The sequence below is a fragment of the Ursus arctos genome, unplaced genomic scaffold, assembly GCF_023065955.2.
Source record: "Ursus arctos isolate Adak ecotype North America unplaced genomic scaffold, UrsArc2.0 scaffold_11, whole genome shotgun sequence".
NCBI classification, from domain to species: domain Eukaryota; kingdom Metazoa; phylum Chordata; class Mammalia; order Carnivora; family Ursidae; genus Ursus; species Ursus arctos.
In genome coordinates this window covers 35,430,020-35,457,678 of record NW_026622775.1, presented here as the reverse complement: position 1 = coordinate 35,457,678, position 27,659 = coordinate 35,430,020, and the positions used below count along the sequence as shown (strand labels likewise).

The 27,659-nt window shown below is 37.3% G+C and overlaps 1 protein-coding gene across 6 annotated transcripts in view; it reads left to right on the top strand.

Moving 5' to 3' along the window:
* Positions 1-27,659, top strand: part of SLC10A7 (solute carrier family 10 member 7) — a 242,247-nt gene that overhangs the window by 15,546 nt on the left and 199,042 nt on the right. For all 6 annotated transcript variants that reach the window (XM_057310107.1, XM_026499431.4, XM_026499433.4 and 3 more), the window contains exon 4: positions 2,088-2,163. In XM_057310107.1, coding sequence (XP_057166090.1) covers positions 2,088-2,163 — 76 coding nt within the window. The remainder of the gene's footprint in view (positions 1-2,087; positions 2,164-27,659) is intronic.

Sequence of the window (27,659 nt, the reverse complement as noted above, 5' to 3'; positions counted from 1 at the left end):
TTAGATAAGTGGTGTAATGAGTTAAAGGGTAAGAGGTTCAGCAAAGGTGTATTCCTAAAGTAGAGAGTTCAAAAATCAGGCATTAGTGGGAGGCAAAGATAAAACATTTCCACACAGCCGCGTTGCAGAAGGCCTGAACTACTGGGCTGAGGCGTTTGGGTTTGCATCTGTAGATGATGGGAAGTTCTTACATGTCCTAAACAACATGCTCAGAAGTGGTCAGTAAGAGAGATGAATCCGACAGCATTGTACTGGGTGTGTTATTAGTAGAGTAGGGCTTACAGTCTCAGGAAGCTAGGATACAATTCTTACCTCAGGATATGAAGCTTGAAGGAGTACACACTTGGCCTAACGAACTCAGGGAAAGCTCTTCCTAGCCCACTTTTTCTTGTTGCCCTCCCCAGTTTGAGAGTACATAGTATGTTAACTTGAGGGAGTTGCAGACTCCTACCTCAGGATCATGTTTAAGTCATGGAAATAAATAAATATTTGGAGCACATCCTTCTTACCTTGCTGTGTAAAGCGAAAGAGTGCAGGCAGAGCGACCATTCATTTAAAGCAGTCCAAACTTGGGCAAAAAGCATCTGAAGGGGGGTGCTGGTAACAGTCATGGAAAAGAATGGAAAGTTGGTTGTGGTAATAAATTGGTTTATGAGGAGCAAGTGGAGCCCCATGTAACTCCAAGGTTTCAAATTTAATAGTAGAAAAAGTACCAAAACTATCCCATTGACAGAAATAAGTAAAGTCAGAGGTGAAATTGATTTTTTAGAAAATATTAGACATGTTTAGTTCGAGGTGGCAGTCACAGGCAGCTACAAATTTGGGGATGGTGGTTAGGGCTAGAATGTAATGGCAACAGGACTCATTTTGCTGTTTCTTATTTACATTTGTGTATTGAATATCCTTGACGGTAAGAATAGGAATATACCGTGTAGTATCCTAACTTGTGTAGGACATGCTTATGTAGTATCCTAACTAGAGAACGCATATGGAATATGTATTCACTATATAGTTTAGGGATTTTTTTTTTTTTTTTAAGACAAGGGAGCTCTGCTTTTTTTGTACATAGAAGGGAAGGGGCCAGAAGAGAGGGAAAGGTTGAAAATACCTGAGAGGACCTGTCCCTAGTATTGGGGGTAGGAAAGATAGAAGGCAGAGAGGCTAGAATAGTAGACCTAGATAAGTCTTTGACCCTGGATTCCAGAATAAAAGTTTAATCCTTAGTAGGTGGCTTTGTGAATTTGGACAAGTTATTTAACTTCTCTTTTAACTTCAGTTTTCAGTAAAATGAGAATAATAATAGAATTTATCTTAAATACTTGTGAGGAAGAAGTGAGTAAAGTATCTAGAATAGTATCTACTATAAATGGTAAATGCTTAGTAAGTATCAGTGATGATAACAGTGAGGATCATGAGAAAGTCTCAGAGATTGGGAATTGATAATAAGACAGACAACTTAAGGTCTATTTGGGAAAATAGATCTTAAAAGAAGACTTGAGCTGGAAATTCTATTAAAAATGTTTTCTCATGTTTTCAGTCAAAATGAATTAAAGCTTTTCTTTTTCTTTTTTCTAATTTCAGAGGTAATGTAAATTCATTTCATAAAGCTTAAACGATACATTCTTACAAAAGCGAGTAGAGGTCATCTGGAATCCTGCACTTAAAATCTGTGTCCTCTGTTCCCTATATGAATTTTCTATTTTTAGTCAGGCCAGCTACTCGCTATGTCTAGAATGTATATTTGATTTATGTTGAAAGTATATCCATGCTTTGGATGATAAGTAATGTTTTGTATCTTTAGTATTTACATTTACTACTCATAGTTTCATTTGCCTGTTATGCAGTGTGTTTTCTATCCTAAACTAAGAGAATAGACTTCTTGTCATGATTTGGGGAATATACACATAATTTAATAAAAACTAAACTTAGAATAGGTAGTAGAGTTTACTACAGTTTGAATCTAAGAAGTATATGATTATGTCATGCTTGTTCTTTAATGATGTGACAGCAACATGAACATGAAAGTTTGAGAATTGCTGTTTATAATTGAAAAAAACCTTATAATTGCATTTTCTTTTATTTTACAGTTTGCAGACAGTAGGTTGCATGCCTCCCCCTGTGTCTTCTGCAGTGATTTTAACCAAGGCAGTTGGTGGAAATGAGGTGAGTCATAGGGCTAACTTTATTTAAACATAAGTAGATGCTTTACTTTTATTTTATATTTTATTTTATTTTTAAATTTTATTTATTTTTATGATGAAGAAGTGTCACAGAAAACACATGAACATAGCAGCTAATGAAAGAAGTGTAATGAATTCATCATCATTAATTCAGATGATGCTAAAATTAATGTTGATGAGTGGAAGTTAAGATTTCAAAGAGAGGAGCAAGGGAGGTAAATGAAATAGAGATAGTGATTTTCCTACCTCAGTGGGAAGTTGGGAGACAGAAGACAAGCAATCCAAGGAAAGGTACTTTTCATCCAAGACCGATGAGCTGAGGATATCTCTGTGGCCATTCCTTAGTTCTTAAAAAATTTATAGCAAACTAAATTTGTAGAGAAAGGGTCAATATACATTTAATGACAAGTAAAGATTATATAAAAAGGAGAAATGAGGCAAGGTTTCTTTTTTTTTCTTTTTTAAGATTTATTTACTTATTTATTTTAGAGAGAGAGGGGGTGGGGGGGGTCAGGGCGGGGGTGGGCAGACGGAGAAAGAATCTCAAGCCGACTCTTCTGTGCTGAGCCGGGAGCCCTACATGGGGCTCGATCTCATGATGCTGAAATCATGACCTGAACAAAACTAAGAGTCCATGGCTCAACGGACTGCACCGCCCAGGTGCCTTGAGGCAAGGTTTCTGAGATGAGTTCAAGGAGATTGTTCAGCAGCTGGGGGACTGTGGCAGAGTGCTCGTATATTGGGACAACAGTCGTCCATTTCCGGGCTACTTAGAGGTGGTTCCTCTTGGCTGAAAGGCACTGCAACTTCATACTGAGGGACTTTGCTTCATGATAGCTCCTTCCTCCATTTCCACTTGCAGTTTCTCATTCAGAAAAGAATACTATTCAAGAAGGGAGGATATAAGGGGTTCCTACTTCAAAAAAAAAAGAGGTTTCTACTTCTATTTATTCCTAGGATTTTGTTTTCTTAGCATTTGTTTTTATTTTCATCCACTCTATTTATTCTGAAAATATTTATTAAGTACCTGCTATATTCTTCTTAGAAATAGTTTTATTGAATTATTATGGACATACACTTAAGCAATTTAGTGTTTTGACATATGTATACCTGTGATACCGTGACCACAATCACGATAATGAACATACCCAACACCCTCAAGACTCTCTTGTGTTCCTTAGTAAACCCTCCCTCCTGCCTTTCTGAGTGTTCCTCTTCCCTAGGCAACCACTAATCTGTTTTCTGTCATTGTAGATTAGTTTGTCTTTTCTAGAGTTTTATATACTGGAATTATACAGTGTGTGTGTGTGTGTGTGTGTGTGTGTGTGTGTTTACACACATATAATACTTTTTTTCTTTTCTGGCTTCTTTTATTCACCATAATGATTTTGAGATTCATCTATGTGGTATGTATCAATAATTCAGTCCTTTTTATTGCTGAGTAGTATTATTTTTATGGGTATACCATAATTTGTTTATCTTTTCACCTGTTGATGGACATTTGGGCATTTTCCACTTTGGGGCTATGAGCATTTGTGTACAAAACTTTTAAGTGAATGTGTACTTTCATTTCTCCCGGGAATACTTAGGAGTGGAACGTTTGGGTCATCTGGAGGTGTATGGGTTTGCATCTTTCAACCAAGGAAAGAATCACGAATAAATAGGCTTAAGTCATCTCTAAATAGCTTCTGAAGTGGACCATTTCTATCAATAAACAAGCACTCTTCTTTGACCACAGGTGTATATTTAACTTTTTAAGAAATTGCCAAGCCGTTTTCCCACGTGGTCGTACCGTTTTACATTTCAAACAGCAGTGTCTGGAGTTCCAGGGCTCCATATCTCAGCAACACTTGGTATTGTCAGTGTTTTTAACTTAGCCATTCTAATATATATCTAGAGGTATCTCGTTGTGGTTTTAATTTATATTTCCCAGCTACTAATAATGTTGAGCATTATTATCTTTCATATGCCTACTTACTATACATGTCTTCTTTGGTGGAATATCAAATCTTTTGGCTTTTTTTTTTTTAACTAGGTGGTTTGTTTTCTCATTGATCAGCTTTTTGAGTTTTATATATTTTAGACACAAGTCCTTCATAGATATATGCTTAGTAAATATTTTTTACCAGTCTGTAGCTCATCTTCATTTTCTTACCAGTGTCTTTTGAAGAGTAGGATGGTAATGAAGACAGTAAACGTGGTTGGATTCTGGATGTGTTTTGAAAGCAGAGGATATGCTGGTGAATTGAATGTGGGATATGAGAGAAAGAGGGGGGGTCATGAATGACTCCAAGACTTTTGATTGAGTAGGTGAAAGAATGGGGTTGCAGAGGGTTTTTATCACGAATGGATGTTGTACTTTGTAAAATGCTGTTTCTGCATCTATGGAACTGATCATATGGTTTTTATCCTTTCTCTTATTGATGTGGCATATCACACTGATTGTCTTACGAATATTGAAGCACCCTTCTATCACGGGAATAAATCCCACTTGATCGTGGTGTATGATTTTTTAAAAATATATTGTTGGATTCAGTTTGCTAATATAATAATTTTTGCATCTATATTCATGAAAGATATTGGCCTGTAGTTCTCTTTTTTTTGTAGTGTCTTTATGTGGTTTGGATATCAGGGTAATGCTGGCTTCATAGAATGAATTTGGAAGTTTTCCTTCCTCTTGTATTTTTTGGAATAGTTTGAGAAGAATGGGTACTAACTCTTCTTTAAACATTTGGTAGAATTCGCCTGTGAAGCTGTCTGGTCCTCAATTTTGTTTTTTGGGAGTTTTTTGTTTACCGATTCAATTTCATTGCAATAATCGGTTTGTTCAAATTTTCTATTTCTTCCTGCTTTAGTTTTGGTAGGTTATATGTTTCTAAGAATTTATCCATTTCTTCTGAGTTGCGCAATTTGTTGGCATATAGGTTTTCTTAATATATTCTGTTACAAATGTTTGTATTTCTGTGGTGTTGGTTGTTATTTCTCCTCTTTCATTAGTAATTTTGTTTACTTGGGTCCTCTCTCTCTCTCTTTTTTAATGAGTCTTGCTAGAGGTTTATCAATTTAGTAGATCTTTTCAAAGAACCAGTTCTTTGTTTCATTGATCTGTTCTATTGTTTTTTTATTTTTTTATTTTTTTTATTTTTATTTTTTTTTAAAGATTTTATTTATTTATTTATTCAACAGAGATAGAGACAACCAGTGAGAGAGGGAACACAAGCAGGGGGAGTGGGAGAGGAAGAAGCAGGCTCCTAGCGGAGGAGCCTGATGTGGGGCTCGATCCCGTAACGCCGGGATCACGCCCTGAGCCGAAGGCAGACGCTTAACTGCTGTGCCACCCAGGCGCCCCTGTTCTATTGTTTTTTTAATCAAAGGGTAGTTAAAGCAAAAATTGGATGAGATTACTTGCAGAGAGAGCATAGTTAGAAAAGAGATGAGGTTCAAGGACTGAGCTCTGGGACCCTTCAACATTAAGAGGTCAGAACTAGGAGTAACGGGGAAAGGCAACAGAGAAGATTAGACAGAAGAAAAAACAAGAGAGTGTGGTATCCTGGAAGCCAGGTGAAGAAAGTGTTGGAAGGAGGGGGGTTCTGATCAGCCGTTCAAAATTCTGCCGACATAACTTGTGTAAGATGAATTCTGAGAATTGACCATTGAATTAAGCTATGTGGAGGTTACTGGTAACTTTGACCAGAGTGCGTTTGTGGAGTGTAGGGGTTTCAAAAGCTTGTTTGGAATGGGCTCAAGGAAGAATAAGAGGAGAGGGATTATAAATGCAGAAATGACAGTATTTTTTTTTTTAAGATTTATTTATTTATTTTAGAGAGAGAGCATGAGCAGGAGGGACACAGGGAGAGGGAGAGAGAATCTCAAGCAGACTCCCCACTGAATGCTGAGTGGGACTCAATCTCATGACCCCAAGATTACAACCTGAGTTGAAACCAAGAGTAGGACACTTAACTGACTGCACCATGCAAGTACCCCAGAAATGATAGTATGTTTCTAACATGATGGGGATTATATAGTTGCGAGGAAGCTGCTGATTTAAGAGAGTGCTGAAGTAATTTATTTGGTCAAGAGAAGGGTATGGGGTTGCATGAGTTTCAGTAGGAGCTTGGATCGTTTATTGATGATAACAGGAGAGGAGACAGAGTGTGTGGATAGAGATCCATGAAGGTGGGTAGACGGGGTGCACTTGGGAGTTTCTGATGACTTTTTGTTTCTTAGCTCTCTTCTCATTTTCCTTGTTGTCTTCTGATTTTCATTTTTTTCTCAGCAGCTGAGAGGGATGATGGAGTAGGTGGTATGAATGTTTGAGATGAGAGGGTAAAATGTGCAACTGCCTTCTAGGAGAGTGAATTAACTGGAGAGTATGGGAGCATTGCTGGAAGCACTAAGGATCCAGCCGAGACCTGTGGTCGTGCATTGCAGATGAAGCCAGGCATCATGGTTCTGTGTTTTCTCTTAGCCACATTCAGTTTCTTGGTTGTAGGAATGGAATTGGCAGAGAGCTGGGTTTAACCAGCGTTTCATCGTGCTGGGTAGTTCTTTTTAGTTGCCACGTAATTAGTGAGCTAGAGGGGTTGTAGGAGTCTTAGACTAGTCTTTGCCGTGATTATCTTTCTACTGCTTCGAAAGAATTTGAGGAAAGGGTCTCTTTTGGTATATCTGGGACCAGCGTTAATTGATTAAAGGTGTCATTTATCTCTTTCTCTCTGATGTGATTCCCTTAAGAGCTTTAAAACTAAAAAACCTTTTTGTTCTCCGATGACTTTTGGCAGAAGTTCAAAGTTCACTCATTTTCTTGACATTAACATATAGCATTAGAAATTGTATTTACATGTTTATTCCCCAGTAGATATTTAAATTATGTACATTAATGTTGCATGTTAATAATGCCGAATTTATGAATATCTCATTTGTTTCCTAATATCATTGGTCTAAGTTCGTTAAATGATTATATTGTGCAACTTTATCATTATCAAGCAGTTTTGTAGTCCTGGGGAGTAAGTTGCAATTTTTCATAGAAATTGAAAATTGAGCTTACAAAGTCCAGTTGGGTCGTATCTTTTGATATGAAATGAATAGACTTTTTATTTTATTTTATTTATTTATTTTTTTAAATGATTTTTTATTATATTATGTTAGTCACCATACAGTACATCCCCGGTTTCCGATGTAAGGCTCGATGATTCATTAGTTGTGTATAACACCCAGTGCACCATGCAATATGTGCCCTCCTTACTACCCATCACCGGTCTATCCCATTCCCCCACCCCCCCTCCCCTCTGAGGCCCTCTCCCATGTTTCTGAATAGACTTTTAAAATATTGATATCGGATTGTGGAAGAAAGTGATCTGCAAGTAAAGATATTAGATAATTTTAAGTTGAATGTTTTTCTAAAGTAATGTTACAAGGTAACTGAATGTAAGCTTTTGCTGAAGTAAATGTAAAGGGAGATTAATCTTTTGTATAATGTATTGGAAATAATCTAATCGAAGGATGCATTGTAAATGGGTGCATGTAAATGAAAAGGTCCAAAAGCAGAGTCCACTGTCAGCCACCATTAGGAAAAGGTTTTGGTTCTCCTGCTCTGTGATTCTCCGCTCTGCCTTGTACGCCGCAGACTTACACCCTCATGGATTTCAACACGCTGGCAAAACTGCTGGGCACACTTCCGTGTCCCACTGTCCTTTCAAACTGACTGGACTCCACAGTGGTTGTGACATGTAAGAAAACTTTTTTCCTTCTAGGTTTTGTGTCATTAAACTTTTTCCATTTAGTTTATGCTCTCAAATATTTGTATCTACATCTCTAGGATAAATACACATGTTTAGGATACACTCTCATATATTAAAGGAAATGGGAGATGGTGTAGCTTATTTGTATTTAATGATTTGGGGAATGTATGAAGATGTAATAGTGTCAGTTGAAATAATTTTCTTTTTACTTTGCAAAGTTGTTCTATATCATAGAAGGAACCTTTTGTTTGAAATGCTTTTTCCATAAAACTGTTGGTTACCAAAAGGTTTTGTCATGAATTCAAAGTTACTGCATTTCGTAAGCTCACAGCTTGTACTTTGGCAAGAAATAGCCTTATTACTTGTTGTTAAAGTTAAAAAACAGTTTTTGTTTTTTTAAGTTAGATTGTTTTTGTTTCATTGAGCCAACTAGAGTTTATAATCATTTTTAGCCGCAAAAGGAAGTAAACGTATGTGCATAGCAATGCATACATGCTGGAATGCGAGCATATCCTGTAAGTATTAAAATGAGACTGTTTAAGGGCATAGCTGACTGACAGTCGTATTTCGTGGCTTTTAAATTTTAAACTACTTTCATTTAAATATTAGGAACATGGCTTGGTTCTTTCTTGTGATCATTATTTATTCATTCCAGCATTTTAAGTGCAACTTTTCAAGGCCGCAAGATTATAGGTGTGCTGTTGACATGGTCCGATTGGTGGTTATGTGGTAGTGTGTGTGTTTGTGTGCGTGCGTATGTGTGTGTGCATGTGGGCACGCACGTGTGTGTGTGTGTGTGTGCATGCGCACATGTGATTTTAGTTCCTTTTTTAAATAATAGAAAAAGTAATAAGACTTGGTGAACCCTAATTCATTGCCAAATATAAGGAAGTGATAGATCATGTTTTCTATTTTATTCGAACATGAGAGACATGAGATAAACACTTATTCTTTGTTTAACTCTGTATACATTTGTTTGGTTTAAATTTATGTTCCTAATGTAAAGTCCTGTGGTAAAAGATATGATTTTTTTCCCCCAAAGCTTTACAAATGTTTAAAATCTTATGGGACTTACTAAAGGAATCATTGTATTTAAATTCAAGGAACTTCTGCCTTGTAGTAAATACCACAGGGATTATGAAAGAAGTTTCTCCTTTAAGAAACTGTATATTATTTTTCCAAGTTTGGAGAGAGTTACGTGTTTTCCGTGCTGTTGTTATAGAGGTATTTCATTTCTCTGTCACTTATGCTGCTGCTTCATGAAAAAAGCTAGAAAGGTAGGGTGTGGGAAAAGTTTATGCTATCTTCCTTTGCTTCAGTATTTCTTCTTTTGCAAGCTGAGAAGGGGAAGGATTAATGGCCAATACCTGAAAATGTGAAGTCAATAACCAGGACTTGGTTCCTGAGTAAAGTTGCAAAGCTGTATAGCTTCGTACAATTTTGTGAGTCTGAACATTAAACCAAGTAGGAGAGAAATATAATTTACGATTTCTGCCTTCAAATATCTGAAGGAAAAAATAAAAAGAAAAGCATTAAGAATCATAATAAATAAAAATCAGGGCAAGATAGAAAGGAGTTGCCAGTGAGGTCTGAAGAGTTATGCTAAGCTCTGTTTTATCTGTGTTTAAAGCTAAGCCTGGTAGTTTGAACTATGAAAATAAGGCACCTCCACCACTAAAAGCAGTGCACTGATTACATGCATGTGATTTATGTTGGTTTGTTTATTTCTTGTTTCTCAAAGTGAATCCCACAGATCACCCATACCGGCATTATGGGTGGGTAATTAGGGGGGAAAAATCCTTATCTCTACCTTAGGTCTATTGAATTAGAATGTGTGATGGATGATCCTCAGGATTCTCCCTTTAAAAATTATGAATTATGTCTACAAAAGGTGTGTAAAACATACATACAGCTTAAAGCATAATAAACACTGTTTTGTTCGCTCGCCATCTAGCTTTAGAAATAGAATGTAAGACTCAACCAGAAGTTAAGCTCCCACCTTATGTAGACACTGTCTTCTACCCCAGGGAATAAAATGGAGAATGAGATCTGCCTTCAAAAGCCTACGTTTAGTGCGATATTACACCATCCAGAACCTCTATTTCATGTTATAAACCTCACAAAAATAGATAAAACGGTGAAATGGCTTTGTATTGGCCCATTTTTGTCAAATAATTGTTTTCCCTTTTTAGTGTAGAAAAAAACTAAAATGCACCCCAACTGAGTTGAGCCCCACTCACCTATGTAGGACAGCCAGACTTCCGTTTAGGAATCTGGACTGTGTTTGCTTTTTGTAGGCAATAGGCTGTTCCCTTGCCGAGTCTGCTTCTTTTAATGTAAACATATTTAGTTGGCATTTTTATTATATTTTAATTAGCAGGTTGAAGGATTTTAGAACCCTTTGCTAGTCATGTAGAATTCCAAATACATTTCAAAGAAAAGTTTTGATTTCAGGTATAGCAGAAAGGTGATTAAGTTAAGAGGTGTGTGTGTGTGTGTGTGTGTGTGTGTGTGTGTCTGTGTGTCTGTGTGTTTAATTTTATCAATGGGGCTATTGCCCAAATCTCTTCAAAGAAAATTTAGGAATGTCTCCTGAGCCAAGAAAATTATTACGTGTGGTGAACTCTTTAAGTCATAGACGAAGGTCATGACAGTCTGAGTGTATTTAAAAAAGGTTTTCTATCTGCTTGGAAAGCAAATGAAGCACTCATTACTAACTTTAAAATTATAGCTATGAGAAGATTTGCGCTAGAGGTGAAAGATCAAGATCATCACAGTCCAAATGGAGACAGAAAGTTCAATTTCTGGCTTATCAGTCAGGCATGAAACATTTCAGGGTTATTTTGCATTATCAGTGGGGAGTTGATCTTGCTAATCCAATGCATGAAGATAAGATTCATTGAAACATTTATAAAGGCCTTTAGAGTAGATCTGATCAGCAGAGAGCAGACTTGAAGTGAGAAGGCAATCTGACCTGTCAGTCACTGTCTCAGCTTCAGCAATCCCTGGGCTTTTCTGTGCCTTGCCTTTCTCTTCTGTTAAATGGGGTCCGTTACTGCTTTTGCTCGCGGTGGAAGTTTAATGGCCTTCTGGAGAAATCTCGTATCTGAAAAAGGCTGTCAGTGTTGAGCCCTCTTACAAGCCGGCTTATGGGCACTTATTTCCCTGCGACCTCCTGTGCTCTCTGGGCATTGGTAACCAGTCTTCCTCTCTGACAGACGGAAGAACAGAACAACAGTAGCAGTGAGAAATTGCACATCCCTACCCTTCTTCTATAGCTACCTTTTAACATTAGTCTCCTCTTCTGGGTGGGGTTAGCATTCTTAGAAGCCCTACAAAGAGTTGCCTGTGTTTGTTTTAAGCTGCTATAAAACTTGTTTGAAATATACGTAGATTTCTCAAGAATTCTGCATATAACTGAGAATACTCTCATTTAACCCCTTAACGCCTCTCAAGTTGTCTTCCATTTCTACCACTCTAACCAAAAGGGTCCCCTTTATGGTTGGCACTGATCTGTGTTCAATGGATTCAGTGGCTCATTTGCAGTTCTCATCCTCCTTGACTTAACTGTAACCTTTGACACCATGCCTACTTGCCTCTTGCATCCTTTTGCTTCCTTGACACTCTTCTCTCCTAATTTTCTTCCTCCTGTCTCTCATCATTCCTTTTCTTCCCGTCTGGCTCCTTTTCCAACCTAATGGGAATGTCTTCCAGGGACCTGATCTTCAAACATCTTGTTTAGCATTGCCAGATTCCCATTTCTGGGTCCTTCTCTCTGTAGCTGAAGTCTTTTGACCCCCACCTTTCAGTCTATCTCTGCCTCAGACATAAGGACCAGTCCTGCTCGTGGGTGAGAAGTATTTAAACCACGCCAGCCTAACACGCTGTGGCGCAAGACCACCACCTGTGCTGCTAGGCCATCTGACCTTTAGCAAAGGACGCCTTTGCCGAGGAATCAAAGCAGGGGTTTGAGTCCTGCTTTTACCATTCCCACCTACTGGTCTCAGTGGTCATCAGGTAAGCCCTGGACCTCTCTGAGCCTTGGTTTCCTCATCTGAGGGGCAGTAGTATTTGCCTCCCTATTTCATTGGATTGCTCACAAGGATCTTGTGAAATCGTATGCAGAAGTACCTATAAATTGTTCAGGACCATATCAGGCAAGCATCAGCATCATCTTTGTAGAGATTTGTCACTGATGAAATCACCTAGTTATCATTGCTTTCTCAAGAATTTGATCTTCTGAGTTTGCTCATTTACTCACTTCATTCATTCATTTGAAAATATGTGTTGAGTGCTTGCTATAGCTTGCTATATATAGTACCTGCAAAGAATTTTCAGCTTAGTAAGTGATACAAAGCATCAATAGTAAATTGCAATATCAGATGGCTAGGGTTTAAATAAATTTAATAAGCTGGATAATCCCAGTTTATTAGTTTGTATTAGTTTGTATTATAGGTCTTCAATATTTTTATATAAATATTTCTCACCGTAACTTAGAATATTAGTCAGATATTCAAGATTACCTTCTGGGAATGAAAGGGCGTGGGGAAACATAGTAGTAGAAAGGTTGCTTTGGGAATTTAGAACCAGATAAAGGGGATTGAACAGATTTGCAGGATGTTTCCTCTAAACTGTTAAGCCTGGAAAACCACCCTGGTTCTATTCCAGCCAACACACAAGCCAACCACAAATACAACAGGTTACCATGTCTCCCGTGAACATTTCTACATAAACATTGACATTTTGTTATCTAATTCTTTGTCAATATCAGAATGTCTGCATGTATTAGGACCCACATAAAACATTTTCAATAATTTGGTTTATTTCAATTAATTACATTTTATTTTATTTTATTTATTTATTTTTTTAAGATTTTATTTATTTATTTGACAGAGATAGAGACAGCCAGCGAGAGAGGGAACACAAGCAGGGGGAGTGGGAGAGGAAGAAGCAGGCTCATAGCGGAGGAGCCTGATGTGGGGCTCGATCCCAGAACGCCGGGATCATGCCCTGAGCCGAAGGCAGATGCTTAACCGCTGTGCCACCCAGGCGCCCCTCAATTAATTACATTTTAAATATCAAACTTCCTTTTTAGGGAACTACCCTGGGTTCATTACTGATCTTGAGGAGACACTAGTTTAAACAACACACTTATAGCTTTTTTCTTAGGTAATCTAATTTGATTAATATTCATATTTGTTGTATCTGATTATAGAGAATTTGATTATTTTCAAATTCTGGGCATATACCTTTTTTAGGTTCTGTGTCTTATCTGTGCATTGACTGCATGCAAGTTACTCATGTATTTATATATATTTATAAAGTTGTTACTACTGGAAATAGGAGACTTACTCTCAGTAATTTGTTGAACCATGGAGTTATGGAAATATCAATAAATTGGATATGAGAAGACTTAGTTTCTTCCCTAACTAACTCTGTGATCTTAGGTATTCTCTTTTGTAGCTTTTTAATTGACTGTATGTAGGCAGGGCTGTTTTATGTATTTATGTATGTATGTATGTGTACATTTATTTATTTTTCTCCAAGTTTTAATTTAAATTCCAGTTAGTTAACATGCAGTGTAATATTAGTTTCAGGAGTCAGGGTTGTTTTATTTTCTTTTTAATTTTTATTTATTTATTTTTTTAAGGATTTTGTTTTAAAGTAATCTCTGTACCCAACATGGGGCTGGAACCTACAACCCTGAGATCAAGAGTCACACGCTCCACTGATTGGGCTGAGCCAGCCAAGCACCTCAACAGGGTTGTTTTAGATGAAAATACTTTGGGGTAAAAAATAAAAGGACCAATGTACTTGATTTATTTATTTTTAGATTGAAGAATAGTTGACACACAATGTTACATTAGTTTCGGGTTCAGCGTAGTGATTTGACAAGTCTGTATGCTATGCTATGCTCACCACAGGTGGAGCTACCATCTGTCATCATACAACGTTATCATGATACCATTGACTCTATTCCCTGTTCTGTGCCTTTCATCCCCGTTACTTATTCATTCCATGACTGGAAGCCTGTACCTTCTACTCCCCTTCACCCCTTTTGCCCATCCTATCACCCTCCCTCTGGCAGCCATCAATTTGTTGTCTGTGTTTATGCTAATAGGATGTGGGAGGATATGGGAAGTTGTTTGCTTCTTGGTGAGATATGATCGACTTTATTGTATTAATTGTAGATCTTTATGCTTTCTAAACTTAACTTTCCCTATGAGATTATATGCTTCATAAAAAAGGATTATATTATACATGTATCTTTCATATGAAGGTATTCAGCATCTATCAGACTACAGGAATCAACCTTAATCTACTGCATTGCTACAAACTTTGAAAATGATCCTTTTAAACTTTACTTGCATTATGAAGAAATCAGCTGTGTCTCCTAAGTACCTAATGAAAACATCCTGCTTAGTGCAATAAGATTTTTCAAGCAGATTATTTATGACCAAGAACACTTGGATCCAAACTAATGGTCTGAATATATTGAGTGGGACTGAGCTGCATTCTAACCAAATGACGAGATACTAGATTTGCAGGGCCCTCTAAATGAGCGATTCTCAGTTTTTTTCAAAACACAACCCACAGATAGAAATTGAAAAGTTCCCAAAGTATAGTAACTCTATTGTGTAATTCACTCTCTCTTCTCCTGTTCCTTCCCCCCTTCCCCTCCACCTTCTCCTTTCTCTCCCTTCCTTTTCCTTTCTTCTCTTCCATTTTGGAAAGAAAATGCCAAGCAGTACTCACTAAATTGATTTTGTGAACTACAGTTTGAAAAATACTTTCCTAAACTGTAGTGGAAACCTGCCATCCATATTTTCTCTTGAGCCGGCTCTTCTGATCCTCCCGACAAACTTACTGGCCTTTGGTCTGTTCCCTGGGGGGTTCCTGGCCATCTGTCACTTGTAGCTGGCTCCTTTGGTATTGACCCTCAGACCACTTTGGGAACTTTGTGTCTCTGATCAATTCTTCTCCTGTTGGTGGTCAGTTCATTTGAGCAGTCTGCTCCTGCAGTACCGACCTCTTCATTCCCCATGTCTCCCAGATGAAGTCCTGCTTATCGGTCAAGGCCGAAGTCAAATACCACTTCCTTTTCCAGAAGCCTTTACAGATGCTCAGTCAGAATTAATCTTTCCTGCCTTCCATGGTACTTCTTTTGTGCCTCTGTCATGACACTTACCTTTATCAGATATTTTTGCTTGTGTTTGGGTCTCCAATCAATTTTTGAAATTTCTTTTCAGGAACTGCTTTTCTTTGATCCTTTTAATACTGTACAAGAGTATCCATAATAACAATGGCAAAGGAGGATTTGGGGAAGCTAGAGAGTGACTCCAGTTTCATCATAGTCATATAATGATCCCAACAGAGTTGTTCAGAAGAACGATGAAGTCACTTACCTGACAGTAATTTCCATAAGTTTGTGTTCTCAATCTCTCCTTCAAGGATATTTTTATACACTTACTGTGCTCGAATAACGTGGGATAGACTTGAACAATATTCTGTCTAGATTAGACATACTTTCTCATCAATGCAAGTACATTTTAAATTTTGTTGAGAGAGCTTATTGTGGGAAGTTTTCAGGTGATGCTTCATAGTGTTGCTTAATGATCCTCACACATTGACTCTAGGGCAGTGTTATTACAAAGTTCCAGTCTAATTACAATTACATTAAATTCACACTGTTTTGAAAGTGGTACACTTCCTCAAATAGTACCATGATAGTTTAATTCTGAAAAACAGTCTGAGAAATTAACTGTATGAGGCAAAGCGTATTTATATATTTATACGTACTCCTGTTTTTAAAATGCATGTTGAGTTAGCCTATGAAAAACACTTTTCAGTTTTTGTGGTTCTCCTTATCAGGGACAACAGGGAATAATATGCCCTAATTTTCACTTGAGTTTACATTAATTCCCTATCAAAATAAGCCATTGTAAATACTCATTACATTTGCGCTCTGCCTTTGTAGGCGTGCATTTATTCTTTTTGTTCCTCCAAGGTGTGATATTTCCAGTTCCTCAGTAGTTTTAATTACCAGCTATTCTGCTGTGTGTTTGCATACTTGCCATTGAAAAGGTGGGGTACAGGGGCACCTGGGTGGCTCAGTTGGTTAAGCATCTGCCTTTGGCTCAGGTCATGGTCCTGGGGTCCTGGGATCGAGTCCTGCATTGGGCTCTCTGCTCAGCGGGGAGCCTGCTTCTCCCTCTGCCTCTGCCTCTCTCTCTCTGTCTGTCATGAATAAATAAGTTAAAAAAAATCGTAAAAAGGTGGGGTGCATAGTCACATTTTCATATGAAAAATGAGAGCTGGCATTAAAATTAAAAAAGGATCTACTATGCTCAAGTAGTCTATAAAGGTGTGAATTCTGTTGGGATATCATCATCTTTTTGTAGGTAAGCAAAGATAGAATTTTGTTGGAGGAATTTTGTAGTTCTCTTTAAAAATTTTTCATTTTTATTATTTTTATTTTTATTATTTTTTAAAGATTTTATTTTTATTTATTCGACAGAGATAGAGACAGCCAGCGAGAGAGGGAACACAAGCAGGGGGAGTGGGAGAGGAAGAAGCAGGCTCATAGCGGAGGAGCCTGATGTGGGGCTCGATCCCATAACGCTGGGATCACGCCCTGAGCCGAAGGCAGACGCTTAACCGCTGTGCCACCCAGGCGCCCCTTAAAAATTTTTCATTTTTAAATTGTGTTAGAAATACTTCTGAGGGTTAAAAAAGAGCCTACTTTAAGAAAAAGGGCCTATGGTTGATGAAGTTTTAAGACATCAGGCCGAATTCATTATAAATTGACTATCAATAGAGAAAGAGGAAAGAAGTTAATTGAGTTAGAAGCTTGTTTACTAAATAAAGGAGGCTTTCCCTGGTTGGAAGGAGCCTAACCTCAGATTTTTACTAAGTCTTTTAAGGGTGTGAAGAAATGCTAGCGTTTTTCTGCACTTCCCTAATTTCTGACCTGGAGGCATAAGAAAGGGCACAGCAGGATGATTGAATGATTCAGAACTACAGCAACGCACCATCCGGAAATCACTGTTGTTGTGGGCAATCTCTGTGCCCTAAGTGGATTTAGCTAGCTGCTAACCCACACAGTAAGAGAGCCTGCAATCATAGTAAGCTCTTATCATCAGAATAGTAATAGCCAGGGCTCTTACAGCACATGATACGTGTCAGTCCTTGTCCTCAGGGCTTTGCACGCATCAATTCCTTTAATCCTTTTAACAACGTTTGCGTTAGGTTACTATTATTATCCCCATTTTACAGATGAGAAAACTGACACAAAAAGAGATAAGAAACTTGTCCAGCGTTATGTAGCGCAGAAGCAGAGCTGGGAGTGATTGTAAACTGAGCACTCTCCTTCCGGTGCCTGTGTTCCTATCCTTCCCTTTTTGGCCAGTCCCTCAGTTACACTGGAGCTAGGACAGGTGCACTGAAACTCTCCATCTATATGTGGCTTAGTGCCCCAACTACCTAGGTCAGAAAAATAAAGGTTGACCTATGAGTAGACCAAAAAACCAGTAGTTGGATAAAAAAATGATCCCTCCGAAGTTGTGTAGGCACTGATTTTTCTACCTGACTGCACGTCTCACTTCAGGAAGCTTTCCCATCTCTCTGCCAGGGCCTTGTGGTGCTTAGGCCATCAAGGCACATATAGCTCAGCAAAGGCCTCTGTATCTCACTGAAGCTTCTTCCATTTGACGGCAAGGAATGTATATTTCTTATTTAAAGTTATATAGCGTCTAGTGCAGTATTTGGCATATGTCAGGGGCACAGTAAATATATTTGAATTGATTCATATTTGTGAAGAATTTGTTTAAATCTAGCTCTATCCAGGTCTTGATTTAAAGAAGTCTTATTAAGGCAAGAATTCGTATCTAGTTATATTTGTCCTATATTAAATAAACTTGTGGAAATATCATAAACTTTTATAGAAGAATCAAGATACATGGTTGGCTGTCTCTTGCAATATATATTTTTTAAAATTTTATTTATTTACTTGACAGAGAGAGAGCTCGAGCGTGAGCGGGGGGAGGAGCAAAGGCAGAGGGAGAAGCAGGTTCCCTGCAGGGAGCCTGACATGGGGCTGGATCCCAGGACCCTGGGATCATCACCTGAGCCGAAGGCAGACGCTTAACTGATTGAGCCACCCAGGCGCCCCGTCTCTTGCAATATTTTTACTTCTCTCAGTTATTCACACCTTTTCTGCTTTGTGTGAACATTAGCAGCCGCAGCCACTTATATGGTGGCAACTTCCAAAATGGCAGGCAGGATGCCAAGAAGGAAATAAGACTTGTAATGCTTGGAAGGAAATAGAAGACTTTCATACGGTTGATCGGGCCTGGAAGGAAATAAAAGACTTCTGTAAGGTTGATCTTGTATTTTCAAACCTGTTAAGTGATGAAAAACATACACAGACATTTTAGTAGCTGAATGGGACCTTGAGTCTGTCTCTTCCCTTTTTAATTTCAGATAGTCTTAAACTATTTAGTCAAATATCTCATGTGGGAAAAATGATTTTGACATTAGAAGACATTAGTGGATACTTGATAAATATTTTTGTTCGGCACAAGTGATGAGGTAAAACATTCTTTTCCTTAAAATGAACAGTGATTTTTTTTTCCTATGGAAATTTCAGTATATGTAGAATTAAAATATATGTAAGAATACTTCTTTAGGTTATCTTCTGTGGTGATAAATACATTTTTAATTACTTTGCATATTTTGTAAAATACTTTTACCTGTATTTTCTCTTTTGAACTTCCTAACAATTATATGAGGTAGTTATGACTGGTATTATATTACCCTGATTTTTGTAGTTGGTCAAATTAGGATTTAGAGGTGAGGTGACTTGACTAAAGTCACACAACTAGAAAGTATGGTCTCATTCTCCAGGACACTTTCATCCCATTGTACAATATCTCAAGCAAAAAATTACAGAACACTAGAAATCCTGAAAGAAGGAACACCTTCTTCAAGGAAGATCTCGTGTTGGCTCTTCATTAAAGGTGGGTGATTTAAAATTGTTCTGAGAGATGAATGTCAATGTACTATTAACCTAAAACAAATTATTTCAACACTTGCAATTTACAGAGCACTGAGCTAATATTTTGAAGAGCAGGGAGGTAGTGTACAAAGAGAATCCAACAGTAGTGTGCTTTTACAGAGGTTGGTAATGAAATGAGGAAGATCAGCAGGTGCATAAACCACACGAGAGCGTGCGTTAGCAGGTGGGCGTCGTAAGTAAGGACAGGGCTGAAGAGGTCCCTAGAGCTTGAGTCAGGCCCACAGATTCTGGTCAGAATGATGGTTCTTGGAAGTCATAGGCTTTCAGGTTGTCCCCCAGTGGTTAGGGAATTTTTTGAGAGGCCTTCCAAGTGGGGTTAAGATAAACTGGTTGGAAGATCCACGAGAATGGGCCCGATGGAAGGGGTGCTGATCGTAAATCCTGTCCCAGTGGTCTGGCCGATGCAGCATGGTTACCTGCCTGTGGGAGCAGGAGTGCAGGCCGGCTGAGGGTGCAATCGCGTTGTGACTGACAATTTCACTGCAAATGTTTCTTCCTTATAGTGAGCTGGTGACAGAATTATCACTTCGCTGTGCCCCATATGAAATCTGAATGGAAAAACCAAACATCCAAACATCCGCACACTAATGGTGTGGGTGGGTCTGTGGCGCAGGTAGGCCAAACCTGTGTGCATCATGGGGGTTGGAGAGTTCAAAGAAAAGCTCACAGAGAGAGTCTTCAAATTCATCTCAGCAATTTTCATTCCCTGCCGGTTGAGAAGGTGTAACCAAATCTGAGATTTCCTTCCATACCTCAAACACAAGAGGGCTTTTGAATTTGTTTTGCACCATAGACCCAAACTCCACCGCCAGAAAGCCAATCCCACCCAGAACACAGCCACAGATATTCCCCTTTCTAGCTAGTACCTGAAACTGTAAGACACACGTAGATGTTTTTACTTTAAATGTTATTTAAATGAAGATAAAAAATAAACTTCAGTGTTTGAAACCCTATTAATATATACCCACTTTCCTCCCTAAATCCATACTATTGATTAGGTTATAGAAAATACTTCCTGACAATAGATACATGTTGTTTAGTGTTAACTCATTAAATGATTAAATTAACATATGTGAACATGCTTTGCAAATTACAAAACATTATAGTTATTTTGCTATTATGTTACTGCTATTAGATGATGCTATTAGATGATTGGCTTTTAAAAAATTTTGTTAATTAGAAAGTCTATTCGATATAATTAGTTGAGTTAAGTATTGGATTGTCTTATTGATTGTTATGTTACTATTTTGGAAGTTAGGAGTTAAATGTGATATTTTCCCCCTTGGTTTAAGAAAGCATAGTTTTATCATGATACCTGAAAAAACATTTAGTGTTTTCTTTTCTTCCTTGCTTAAATTGTTTCACTTTTTTTTTTGGCCTCAAAAGGCTGGGAAGAGAGATGAGAGAATACTGTGATAGTCTGCTTGATTTTTTTAAAGCTTCTTCATTTTTATTTTTGTATTTTTAAAATATTTGTCTTTATCTTTTCAACTTTTCCCTTTCTCGTTCCTGACCTGTTTCTGTTTATCTTTCATCATTGTCTCTCCTTCTTTTCTTATGAATTTTAGTTCCTCTACTAACAGTTCTTAACCAAACTGGACTCGTTAGTATGGTCCTCTGGCACCGTTGGTATTGTCACTGTCTCAGCATCATCTTGTCATTGTGTGGTCTCTTCCTTGGGGCATATCTCTATTTCAGCCTAGAGTGGGACATCTCAGGTTCCCAAACCCTGAACCTGGCCTTACAATGACAAAGACGTGTACTTCCAAAGCACCATCTCTTCTTCCAGAAGCTGTCAGGGTTAATCTGTCTGCTCTGGCAATGGACAGGGCATTACCTTCCACACTGGCTCTGTGTATAGCAGGTGTTTGCAGGGTCCACGGGGCTCCATGAGGCATTCTGCCCTCAGCACCAAGTTGTTAGGAAGCTTCCTTTGGAATGTGTGACTAATGGTGACTATTTTGCTGTGACCACAAGACCCATCCCAAAGCCTGCTGCTGTCGTGTATCCTCAGGCCTTCCTTCTAGGCAGCTACCTACTCTTTAAAGTGCTGCTTCCTAAGCCTTCTCAAGGTGAATCACTAAGGCTTTATTTGGATATTGCAGATGTCAAGGAGATAGATGGCCAACTGAGAGGAACTTGAGCTATACTGTAACTCTTTAAAATCTCTGGTCAGAGTCAAATCATACTATCTGTTTAAACTCCCTCTTGTATGATTCTGTCGAAATAACTCTAAATTTGGTCTGGGTGTTAGGGTCTGATAGGAAATGGTTTGGTTATCTTGATTTTTACACTTTTACTTCTTTTCTGACATTTTCCTCCCGAGTAGTGGCAAAAGATGGGGGTGGGATGATGGAAAATCATTGGCTTCAGTCCATACCTAAGTTGCATTCTGTTTCTGCATTGACTCAGTCTAAGCCAACACCAAATATTCACTCATTGGAAGAATCTGCCCAACTCATTTATTTAGGAAGTGCTCAATTCGTACTTAAGGGAATAAAGGAAACTCACTGAGTTGCAAGGCAAGGAATTGATTCCCTGTGTCTGTCTCTTTAATTGGGTATTATTTTCTCAAATTGACCCAATTTTATTTTATTTATTCATTTTAAAATAGACTCCATACCCAATGAAGGACTCAAACTCACGACCCCAAATCAAGAGTCGCATGCTCTACTGACTGAGCCAGCCAGGTGCCCCAGATTGACCCATTTTTAAATTTCTTATCTTCATCATGGTGATTTTTTAACAACTCCCATTCTTTTATATAAATTCTACTAATTAGATACCAGTAAGAGTAATGAACTTTTTTCTCTTCAAAGAAAACACATTTATTCACCTACAATAGTAGTTGTATTTAACTGAATATTCTGGTTAAGACATGTATCAGACACCTCTGGTGGTTTTCTAGTATCTATTCTCCCTTTACCTTTAGAACAGAATCTCGTCTTCCAGCTAGGCACACTGCCATCCAGCTGAACACTGTATTTGCTAGAATTTCTGGTGTTCTGATGGTCAGTGAAATGTAAATGGAAGTATTGCATATCACATTCAAGATGTCTCCTTAAGAGTGGGTGGTCCAGCCTTCATTTTCCTTCTTCTCTCTGCTTACCGGAATGTTGCTTTGATGGCTAGAGCTTGAAGAGCGTCTTAAATTGAGAAACAGCCTGCTAATGATAGTGGAGCAGCAAGAATAGGATTCTGCGTCCTTTTGACTATGGGGCTGCTATATCTGGATTGCCTACCTCCAGACGTCTTTTACATGAAAGAGAAGAGCATACCTCTCTTGTGTAAGCACTGTTATTTGGAGTAGTTTTTTGTATGGAACTAAACTTGATTGCAATTAACGTAAAATAAATGAGTATAATTTTCAAGTAATAGGATATAATAAAGTATAATACTGGAACTACACTGAATATAACTCAAAATAATATGATATTTAGAAGCCACTTGAAGAGCTGAAGTCATTCCTGGGTCCATTATAATTTAATAGCGTGCAGTATTATAAAAAATATCTCATTGGTTGTCTTGAATATTCTACCTCTTTTGATTCTTTTGGAAATGCAGATTAATATTGAGTAATAGTTTTGTTACTTAGCAGCAGTATTTCCTAATTCTAAGTACAAAATTCTGGATGTTGAGGGGAATTGTTGGAAATATTCTCTCTGGAATCCTTTTTGCTAATGTGTCCCCAAACTGATTTTGTGCTTTATGTTGTTGTTGTTTCTTTAATGTTGATGAGTAGAATACATACATTAAAGTGTGATTGGTAATGCTTCTCATAAAATTTATGCATCTTGGTCAAGGACAGATATTCAAAATAAAAAAGCTCTATTTTTTCATTATCTTTGAGTTTTCATATTATTTTGTATCTAATGTAATTTTTAAAAATCGTGGTGAATACACCTAACATAAAATTTACCGTTTTAACTCTTTTTAAGGATACAGTTTATTGGCATTAAATACACTTAACTTACCTTGTTGTATAATCCTCCCCACCATTCATCTCCAGAACTTTGTCACCTTCCCAAAATAATCCATACTCATTAAATAATAACTCTCCATTCCTCCCTCTCCCCAGCCCATGGCAGCCAACTTTCTCGTTTTCTGTGTCCATGAATCTGACTACTCTAGAAACCTCATATAAGTGGAATCATACAGTATTTGTCTTTTTGTGACTTGCTTATTCCACAGCAATATAAGTCTTTGCTTTACTTGGGGAATTATTTAATCGGAAATGAATTATTATTGCTTAAGATTGTCTTTTTACATTCATCTTCTGAAAATTGTCATCTGTAGTGGTGATTATAAAGGATGTTAACAGAGTAGATGGTGTTACGATAAAATAGGGTATTGGAATCATTAATTTATGAAATACAGCCCAAGGTAGAAGTCACTATATAGTTTGGTGTTTTTAATATTATAAAGACAATTGAAGCATAAAACAAGGACTTTATTTTAACAGATATGACATATGAGATAAATGCATTAGGTATTTTAGCTAATCTGGTAAGTTTCCAATCATCCTGTATAAGAACATAAATGTCATATCGTAGTGTGCCATTTGATTTCATATATTATCTGAATATATTAGAAATAGATAAAACGTGATTTTAGGGTAAGATATTAAAGTTTACACATTAAGCAGTTATCCCACTTAGCTTATATTCTATTTGTGAAACAAATGGTAAATTAATTTTTTTTCTCAGAATGTATAGATTTTTAGGATTGAACAATAATCCCTAAAAAGGAATTAAGATGTTGATGATTCTTTGTTGCCTTGGGGAAAATATTGATGATTTTTGTTGCTTCAAAAATAACATTTGTCCTTGACTTAACTGTTTGTTTGTTTGGGTTTTTGTTTTGTTTTGTTTTTTGTTTTTGTTTAAATTTGTATCACTTCTTGCTCCCTCTTGGTTTTCTCAGAGACACTTTACAGAGGTACACTTCAGTAAAACCTTTCTGGTAGATTGGTAGATAAGATTCTTTAAAAAAAATCCCAATTAAAAGAAGAAATATGATAAGGAGTTGGCCTAATGGGAGGTATGCAACTGTATTTGCAAATCTTAGACATTATCCCACAATTTCGGTGTAACCCTTCAGCTGACAATTAAAATCTTTGTTTTATCAGTCATCACCCAACCCTAACAGATGGGTGAAGAATTAATCTGATTTGTATTTTTCCCCACAACTTTCTCCTACACGTTGTAAGATTCTGTGATTCACTTTCAATGAGTTCTTAAAGTTAGTTGATGGGCCTTATAGATATAATATTTATATCCTATTAAAATTATGCTGGAGTAAAACCACAGAACAGAAGAGCTTTCTAAGACCCCTGTAGAAATTTGAAGACAATTTTGATACTCTCGTCCACTTGGAAAAAAATCTGCTAATACCGTAATGTTTTTTCCCTTGCCAGGACCCTCCTTGCCTGGTGTCATTTCTTGAGCTCTCCTGGGAGGAGATTAGTCTAAAACAACAAAGTAGCCAGATGTCTGGTTCTGAGAGAGTCCCAGAGGCCAGGCTACGGTAGGCAACAGAAACCGCGTGGGGCTGAAGATCAAAGATACCTGAGAATTACTTATGGGCACATAATATGTGTCATTCCCATTATTAGCAGTCTGAGAAAATTTGTTTCTCTAATTAACCCTTTTGTTGGAGTAACCTTAAATTTTAGTGAGTATATTTCTTTTTTGATATGTTTTCTTTTGTGTGGTTTTGAGAAGTGTACATACCACAAAAGAGAAATGAAAAGGAACCCATGTGCTTGATTGAAATCTCTAAGCAGTTCTTCTTATCCAAAATAGATATGCTATCCAGTGTATAATCATTTATCATGAAGTAAGTGGGCACTAGGGTTCTAAGTCAAAATTACAAATTAATAGTCAGAAACTACATGGTTTAATGTATGAAGAGCTGTTCGTAAAGTCCCAACCCTTACTTTAAAAGTACAATTATTTTAACTTCTAACTGCTTTAGAGTGGAGATTTTTAGATCACAGCTTCCTGGTCTTAAAATGAATTCAGAATAAATCCCAGTGGTGGGAAATCTGTACCTTATTAATAGTTGACCTCTTTCTTTTCACATTGGTATTATAATGAAATGCTAATTAAAAATTCTTGCTCTCCTTTACCTGTTCGCTTTATGGATACAATTTTACATTGTGGAGACATAGACAGACTAGGAAAATGTGAATACATTTGCCGTTTTGAGTTTGTTTTAATCTTAAAACCTCTAAAAGCTTTTAGCTGAATTTATTCCAAGGGATAGGTAAACATCTAATTATAACTTTTGATATGTTAGCCTCTAGGTGAGAGTATCAAAAGAGAGAACAAAAGATTTTGGTTGGCCTTGCCACTTGTTTTTGTTTCTGTTTAACATCATCATGTAACAACAAAATTGTGTAAAAGCCTTATTCCTGCTTTCCTTGAGATATAATCATAAACCATTGTTATCAAGAGCCAGCTTTAGCGCTTTTAAGTGCTACAACACATTCTTTAACATCTGGTAATATAAACTTGGCATAAAAGCTGTAAAAATGTCTTTAAACCTAATTGGAGATATGTGTTAGCAATATAGTGCAAGAGATTTCATATTCTTTGTGTAGTGGTCAAGGCGTCTTTTAACTCCTTGAGGAAAATGAAGCTCCTAGGAGCAGTTTGTAAGGATTAATTGATTTATCTCTTTGCTTCTAGATTTAAGTATTGAAGCAAGAATAAAATTGGCTTCTTGTACAAAGAACTGGAGAGGTGATTGGTTTTTTTTTTAAAGAGCTGAATTTGTGTTACCTCAGTGACAGAGGGTGATCAATGTTTTTGTTCTTTACACCTGTGTTTCTCTTACTGGCTACCCCACTGTCAACAATACCATTTACCATCACCCAAGAGTCTGGTTATCTGTTTTCCTATTAGAGTGCAAATTGAGTCAGTTATGACCATTGTGTCATAAATATTTCTAAGTTCCAGTTAATGGCTTACTTTAAACAAGTAGTATTCAGAGTAACAAAACACCTCCCAGCATCACAATATTCTTGTCAGTTCCTTGGAGTTGGTCATATAGCAGGATTTGATCCGAAGGAATGAGAGTCATAGTTTCAGGACTAAGGTCCAGTGGTAGAAGGAGCATTCCATTCTGTTGTGGTTCAGGGGGCTGTTCTTATTTCCTGCTCACTTCCTCCCCTTTCCCCCTCACCCCCAAGACACACATGCTTGTGTGTATACACACACATTTAAAACAGGGATTTGCTAAGGAGAAGACCAAAAGGTAACACTTTTTTTTTTTTTAAAATCTTTCAGAAGTTGCCAATGTTGATGGTGACTCACCTGTTAATGTATGCGTCTTGAGTTGCTTCATTGGCTGTTGGTACTCTCCCCCACCCCCACCTTTTCCCCTCTCCTCCCATTTACCTTTTGGACCATTACTGTGAGTATCATCTCTTGGGGCATCTCTCCCACAACACTGTGTGTAGAGAAGTGCTTCATTGTGCTTTAAAAAAAATAAGCATTATCCAATTTAAGGAGGTAGAGAGTGTTTGTTTTCTAGTTCCTGCTTTTTATTTATTTTCCTTATTCATAGATTTCTTTGTATATTACCTACTTCTCTACCCTGTCATATTTTCTCTACTCTTTGTCTTTTAGTTCTTAATTCTGTTTCAGCATTCTGTCTATAGCTTTCCAGGATGGGTTCTGATTGAAATAAGAGCTAAGTTGTAAGAACAGGCAATTAAGCTCTCTTAAAAATTCTTTTAATAACTTAATGTGTAATGATTTAGTACTTGAGCAGGTATTGAGGTAATAATCTATAAACTTTTTTGTGATAGAATTATGTGCTAAATAAAAATGCTTGCGATATAAATCAAGTTGGCTTTGTTAGAATGTGATGATTCAATATGCATTTTAATTTCTCTTAATTTTAAAAGCTTTGAGGTTAAGTGTACAGTCTTAAACATTTCTTTTTAATCTACAATGTTATGAAAGATCTTAAGAGCTTCTTACTTATTTGCCTTTTTTACTTGTTTCCTAAATTTCTTTACTTCTAAAGTAACATTTATCCCCTCCTGAGGTTTGGAGAAGTAGCCCTCAGAACATCTGTCACTGTTTTAAAATGATGGTCTTTGCCTCAAAGTTGCCTGAGCGTCTGAGGCTACAAAGTGATAGGATTAGATCTTAGCAGATGGGAGGGTCCTTTCCCCAGTGGCAAATGAGGGGTAGCCCACTGCTCAAGAGGGCATTTCTGGAGGGAAAGTTATGTTTTGAGTACAAAAATGATTAGTTCTTGAATCTTTGTGACTTCTCACTCTGTTGCTAAAACAAGGAACAACATTTTAAAAAAGAAGGAATAGACAATTAAGTGTTGTCATTGATTGTATCCAGTATGAGCAGTTGACAGAAAACAAATGTTTTAAGTGGAGTACTTTTCCTTTTTCAAGTAAGATTTACATGATTAAATGTGGAATGAAACGATAGATAATCAGATACCTCAGAATATGTTTGCGAAGCTGGGTTTCCTGACAATATGAGGCTTAGTTATTTTAGCCTGGGGATTTTGCCTGGGGAAAAATGTATGTGCCTCAACAGCTGAAGGGCTATTCAGGAAGAAACAAAGTAAAATGGCATCTATTTTAACGTGTAATTTTGGTATTTCATACTTAATCTTATCCTTGGC